The 7,394-nt window shown below is 42.2% G+C and overlaps 1 protein-coding gene across 1 annotated transcript; it reads left to right on the top strand.

Annotated features, from left to right (window-relative positions):
* Positions 1–6,593: 6,593 nt before the first annotated feature.
* Positions 6,594–6,821, top strand: CCR75_003071 (uncharacterized protein; the record flags this gene model as incomplete). The annotated part of the gene is made up of 1 exon (XM_067961168.1): positions 6,594–6,821. One exon carries the CDS (start codon positions 6,594–6,596, stop codon positions 6,819–6,821), a length of 228 nt encoding a protein of 75 aa, XP_067822699.1.
* Positions 6,822–7,394: the final 573 nt, after the last annotated feature.

Below are 7,394 nucleotides of genomic sequence, written 5' to 3'. Positions count from 1 at the left end.
GAGGACGATTACGTAACCGACATTCGGTCAGCGGTAATTTTTGCAGAGAACGAACGGGTTCTCAGCAGCTCATCAATGGACGAAAATGTCCTCGATGAGAAGACTCGGATTGAGAGATACAGTACTCAATCTTGGGAGTCACTCAAGGGAAATCCTCTATACGAGGATTTAATAGAATTCAGGGATGTATTCCCTGAAGCAGTTCCATGCGAGTTACCTAAGGATAAAGGCACTCGACATGAGATCGAGCTCAAACCGGGCTCGAAGTACTGTGTCATGAAGCAGTGGCCACTGCCTCGTGAACAAGTACTTGCGATCGACAAATTCTTTGCCGATCGGGTAAAAGCGGGCCATGTGAGGGAATCAACCTCCCCACATAGCTCTCCGACCTTCTGTGTGCGAAAGGCCACAGGAGGGTGGCGGATAGTGCACGCATTCAATAAACTGAATGCTGCAACAATACCGGCTCAAACGCCGATACCGAGAAAAGACGTAATCATAGATTGTATGTCTAAGAGAACGATCTTTTCGTCTATGAATCTGGTGGATAACTTCTATCAAATCCTTATGCGTGAACGGGACATCCCGTACACAGCAGTGAGCACTCCCAGTGGGATGCTCTGGGAATGGCTAGTGATGCCTCAGGGGCTTAGTAACGCCCCTGCAACATTCAACAGATGTGTAACAAATCTGTTGAGACCGGTGCGGGATTTCGCACCGAGTTATTTCGACGATGTATTCGTCCATAGCCGGGCCATGGACGGTAAGACGGACGTGGAAGTTCATAAAACTCACGTTCGTCAGGTTCTTACACTTATGCGAAAACATAAGTTGTACGCAAATCTCAAGAAGTGCATATTCACTGCAAGCGAAATACACTTCTTGGGTGCATCGTCGGTAAACACGGCGTGCGCCCTGATCCCGAAAAGATCAAGGCAATCACCGACTGGCCAGTTCCAGTCGATGTCAAGGGACTTAGAAAGTTCCTTGGTTTAGCGGCGTACTTGCACAAGTACTCTCGCAATTATGCAGAGGTGACAGTTCATCTCTCTCGTCTCTTGAAAAAAGACGAGAAATGGTTATGGGACGCTGATTGTCAGCGTTCGTTTAAAGGTATCAAGCAAAGCTTGATGCAATCGCCCTTCTTGGCGATTGCAGATCAAGACAGACCATTACATGTAGTCTGTGACGCCAGCGATTTTGCAATCGGCCGTGCGTTAATGCAATACGATACAGACGGCGCGGAGCGCGTAGTCTGTTATCAATCGCGTCAGCTGCAACCAGCTGAACGCAATTACCCAGGGCATGACGAGGCACTCCTGCCATAATATATACACTGGCTTTTTAGAATCTATCTCCTCGGAGATAGACCGTTCACCGTATATACGCAACATGTGTCATTACGCACGGCTGTAAACATTTCACACCTCTTGCAAAGAATGGCGAGGTGGCTATCCTTCTTCGCGGAGTATGATTTTTTCGTGGACTAAAAACCAGGACGGCTATGTGTCGTCGCGGATGCGCTATCTCGCCGAACCAATTTCGAGTCGGCTGCGCCTATCAACAGTGAGCATAAGGCCACCGTTGCAACAATAAGTGTTCCGTCGTCAACATTACTCGACGACGTTAGAAGACCTTATCGAGAAGATAAGGCTCTTAAAAGGGTTGATAGATTACCTTAGGTATCCATTTTAACAATCCTTAAAAGAATTGTCGAAATTTACTAGATCCTCAACAGATCGATACACAACACGCACTGGGTTACTGCACTTCACAGCCATTGCTGGCGACACACGTCGTTTCGTCATCCCCACCCACAATAATTTGAGTTTACGCATCATGTATGACTGCCACGATGCACCAATAAGTGGTCATCGCGGACGTGAGAAGACCTATCTCACAATAAGTCGCGGCTTCTACTGGCTCAACGGCACTTTTTGTGTCATTTTTTCGAATTGAAATTTACTCGAAAAGTATACACTCGTGCGTGCGCAAGTTAGCCTTCTCGAATTTATGCCTGTATTATATGCTGAATACGGCATTTTCGTTTTTATGCCGGCAACCTTCTTCTTCATGCTATATAATTCATTTTATTGCAAGGCTTCCAGCAAAATCGACTTGGATTTGTTGACACGTCCGAGTACACACAAGTGGTGCGGGACGGTAACAAGTTTGCTATACATGCATGCATTTAGTAAGAATCAGTACACGGGATTTGCATGCGTACTAAGTACGCTTTGTGAGGTATTTGGTGTCAGTATATCTCCTCTTAATAACAAGTTATTAATTTGCATGGGACGCACTAATTCTTCCATTACGTCTAATCGTTGCAAAAAGACGCAGCGGCGTTTTTTCGGACGCAGAATTCGATTTAAAAGAACGCAATAATTTGCGTGGTTCGCACTAATTCTTCTATTACGTCTATTAGGGTTATGAGCCCAACAACTGCTACCGTATTAGACGTAATAGAAGAAATAGGGTTATATTCTTCTATTACGTCTAATAGGGTTATGAGTCCAACGAGTGCTACCATATTAGACGTAATAGAAGAATTAGGTTTGTGAATCCAACAAGTGCTTCCATATTAGACGTGATTGATGTATAAGTGCGTCCCACGCAAGTTACTAACTTGTTATGAAGAGGCGATATCCTGACACCAGATGCCTCGCAAAGCGTACGTGGTACGCATGCAAATCCCGTATACTGATTCTACCTAAAAGGCATACATGCATAGATAACTTGTGAAAGCTGACTCCAACACGCCCTCATCCGAACAAGTCGCTTCGGAATATTGTTCTTCATGCCAATCATGCCACTTAACTTCTTCAATCGGCTACTGTCAAGAGCTTCCGTCATCAAATTTGACGAATTTATATCGGTCTTCTCATTTTATAATTGGAGTGTCCTTTACGCCACCTGATCTTGAACATAGTGCTAACGCAGCTCAATGTGTCGGGTGCGATGACTGTAAGTTGGGTTAGTCGCAATGACAAACACTGCTTAATTATTAATGCTGAAGTCGATAATTTGTAGCCATGTGCGAGAATACTTCAATTAATAAGTTTTGTAGACCTTGTCCCTCCATGCATGCCTCGCATGCTGCAACGTACTCTGCCTTAGCAGTTGATTGCGCCACAATACTTTGACGTCGAGATGCCCAAGTTATAGCACCGCCTGCAATGCAATGCACATAATGAGTCACACTTTATCTGGTATCGAGGTCATTACCCCAATCGAGTCGGAACTCGCTATATCCTATAACAGTCAGCTTGCTACTCTTTCGGATTCCTCAGTAAATACGTAAACTATCCCCAGACTTTTAGTACCAATAACTTATCGCAATACTCTCTTGGCTGCACCGATGTGCTGTTAAGCTGGGTTTTGCACGTATCGGCTAGGCTGCTCAACGACATAAGCCAAGTCGGGCCTCGTGTATGTCGCCAGATACATCAAAGATCTAAGTAGTTCACGATACGAAAATATTTTTCCATTCGCTGACGGTTCGTTGCGCTGCGAATTATCTATATCATTTACATCAATCGGAATGTTATTTCCATCAGAATTTTACTAGGGTGTACGTCACCAAAGCTAAATTGCTTAATAATTTATCCACAGTATGTGGTCTGGTGAATCTTGATACAATTATTATTCTGCTATAACTTCCATGCCTAAATAAGTGTTGAGAATTTCCTGATTTTTGAGTCCATAGTCCTTATCCAGTCTTTGGAGCATTTTCGTCGTCAAATCAACATTCGCCGTAGCACATAGGATGTCGTCAACGAAGAGTAAAACTATCGCAAAATTGCCGTTGTGTTTATAAGCAATACAAACATGGCTCGGTGCAACACTGCTCGTATCTGAAATTGGTAAACCAGCCGGTTACTTCCGAATTTCATTCACGCCCCGACACTGCACGTCCTTGGAATCTTTACACATCTTGCTTTGATTCCACCGTGACTTCGTATATCGGTATGAAAATACTCAAAAAGACAATTAAATCACATAATCATCAAATAACTAAACTCATAGAGCCCCAGATTTGCTCGTGATCTCTTTGTGTCCACCTTAGTGCGCCTTCTATCGTGACTTCTTCTTAACTTGATGTCTCGCGGAAGCGTGTGACCAAAGATTTGTTCCGACACAATAATAAAAAATATTTTTCGTTGCAGTAACTAATGCATCAACATCGTCGTCGCTATCAATTTCGAGCTGATCAACTGGATCAAATAAGAAGTCGTAATCTGCCGAATCGCTCAGGGATGCTTCAGTACCCATGACTGTGGCCAATCCGTGACATGCCCCACCGATTCAGCAAAAATATTATCTCCGGCAATTTCATCGCCAGCAGATTCGTCATCGGAAGATGTGTCGTTAAATTCTCCAATTAAATGATCGCCACAAGTATCATCATGATCGGAAATATCGTTACGCTGTTGCAATCATTATCAGGTTCATTAAAGCCGAACCCGCATCATGAGAAATGCCTCAGCACTACCCTCCTGCGTTTCCTATAACGCGTCTTGAAAAGTAGACAGGAAGCTGTTTCGAAGAATATCATTCCATAAATTTCTATCGTCGCTCGTGCGTAAAGACGGGTGATCTGTATAAATCACAATCGGCTTAAAACCGAGCAGATGAACTCTAAATTTGACAGAGCATACTTAATTGCCAGTGTCTCTTTGTCATGAACTGGGTAAGTCTATTTCGCAACTTGAAGCTGTCTATGTAACGGGGTGTATCGTTACATGAAATTGACACTTAAAGGTTGTTAATAATATATTATCTAAAAGGTAGCTAATATTTGGAGAATAATTCTTTACATGGTAATATTCTAAAAGTTTATCCATTGGTAGATATAGACCATTATATCTACTTTCTCCGCGGTCCATTCAGCGCTGGTCGCAGGTTGTTAATTAATATATAATACAAGAGGTAGATAATATCGGGAGAATATTTCTTTACATGGTAATATTTTAAAAGCTTATCCATTTGTAGATATAGACCATTATATCTACTTTCTCCGCGATCCATTCAGCGCTGGACGCGCGCAGAGAGAAAGACAGATAAGACTTAATTACGTGTTTGTATTAGATTATGATTAAGTTGATATTAAGTAGATAGACAAGAAGAACTTTATTATATTAATACAGTTTTTAATTAATCCTCTTTAAAGTAGTGTTATGTAAAGAGTCTTACTCTGCACGTACTAGTGTACGTGAAGTGACGTGAGGCACCACTCGCACTGAGGCAGTGCGAAGTGGACTTGTACTGAAGCAGTACAACTTAGTAGTACCCCGTTACAGCATAGATATAACAATCGCATCACTCCAGGTTTGGTCGCACCCCAACGGTACCCCGCAACTTCACTTGTTCTTCAAGTATAGATTAAATATTGCAACAGCTGCACAGTTTTCAGCATTCAGCGCCACTGTGTTATTCCCACAGCAGACGGACAGGGCTAAGGCAGCTGCACAATCAATTGTAGCCGATGTTACGCAGCAGCTCTTGTCAAGGTGGGGTGCATTCTATACGTCTGAGCACATCAATTGGCAAATCTGGGCGTCGCAGATTGTCCGTGAGCCAGTGCCGTTACAGGGAATCAGAATTGAGCGGCCCCCGCCAATCTAAATCATACATCTGTTCCGGCAATCGCCAAGGGATGGAGATGTTGTTGTACAATCAGTACAACAGATCAACTCAGTTGCATCAGCAAATGACTTTTCTGAGCAGCTAATGTGAATTAGTCCGCGGCTGAGGATTCTCTGGTGCGAATTGAGGCTCTAGAGCAGAGTATGTCACGTCACCGTCACATGATTGTGGCATTTAACAACGCACTAACACCCGTTGAATCTGCGAACATCTTTTAAAGATACTCTTGATCAAATAAGTGTTAATCATGCAGAATAAAAAACAAATTGAGAATCATAATTTTTTATTCAAATCCCAGTTTAGAAAGATCAACTCAGTTATTGTATTGTACACCAGAATTAAACCGTCCTGAAAGTAAATATCCGCATTTACGAAAGAGATTGTGCATTTTGTAGTTTCTATATAGTTCAAGCACTGAGGAGATAGCCGCTCGCATATCTCGAGCCTTGACTGAGCCTTCTGTGTAGTAGCGCTGCATGCTTTTCTTAATCAATCCACACATCACTTTAATAGGATTACAAAAGGAACAATACGCAGGCAAAAATATGAGTATAATCCCAAGCGACCGCAGGTAATTAGTGAAACTTGGGTGGCAATGATTCCGTGCGCAGTCAGCAATCCACACAGAGTGCATTCCTGTGTGCTTTTTTGTACTTTACCTGACTCAAAGGCAAAGTTACGGCAGCAGTCCATGACTTTGCTGCGATCAATTATGTTGGTATCCAATAGACCTTCCCACCCGATAAAGCAAAGCAATAATGTCCCTGGCATTCAGGTGAATTCGCCTCGATAGAGCAGCTTTTTCCCGACATGAAAATCAAAGCGTTACATGTAAAGAGCAAAATACCACCATATCTCATGTCCGATATGAATACCTTCAAGGCATACCCTCGCGTTCTCAACATCCCGCGATTATCGAATGAGAAAAAAAACGTTAGAGTAAAATGCTTCCAATTCACAGTATTGATCTCGCACTCGAAGCGCATGATATCCGATTGCTTAATATTTATTGCGCAGCGTTTCAGGACATTCGTTGGAGTATTAGCATTGTTTATTATCAATTCAACCTTTCCTGCTATGTAGAATTAGAGACTGACTTTATACGTGAAGTTGAAGTCTCGAAGGATTCGCCAAATTGTCGAACAGCTGATGTTTGTGCTCCACTTTACTGAAAAAGAATGCTTGGTCTCGTCCAGGTATGAAAGTGGGTTGCTGATCATATAACAACGCAACCATTCGCGCTTTGATTGCGTTGTACTTTTGGTTTGGAACTTCTGTGCTTTGACGTGCATCTTCTAGTACGCGTTAATCCAGGCGCTGACCGCAGACGGAGCTTTTCGGTAGATGGTAGCAACCCTAGTCTTCGTAAATCCCAAAAAATGTAGGAGGCGTACAGAGTGTAACGGTGTGTATCGTTACATGAAATTAACAATAAAATATTGTTAATTAATATTATCCAAAAGGTAGATAATATTTGGAGGAAATTACTTTAAATAGTAATTTCCTGAATTCTTATCCATAAATAGGTATAGACCATTATGTCTATTTATTCCGCAGACTAATCAGCTGTAGAAGTAATCAAAGAGAGTTACGAGATAAGTTAGATAAGAATTCATTTACATGTTTAGTATTAGTTTATAGTTAAGTCAGCATTTCCAAAGATATATTAAGAGACACAACTATATTAATACAGTTTTCATTTTACCCTCTTAAGTTAACTTGTCTTAAGAGAAATCTTCCTCTAT

The sequence above is a fragment of the Bremia lactucae genome (genome assembly GCF_004359215.1).
Source record: "Bremia lactucae strain SF5 chromosome Unknown BlacSF5_NotPlaced_17_SHOA01000003.1_2250557bp, whole genome shotgun sequence".
In the NCBI taxonomy this organism is placed as follows: domain Eukaryota; phylum Oomycota; class Peronosporomycetes; order Peronosporales; family Peronosporaceae; genus Bremia; species Bremia lactucae.
The sequence above is the reverse complement of the archived record's forward strand: the minus strand, read 5'-3'. Positions and strand labels throughout refer to the sequence as shown.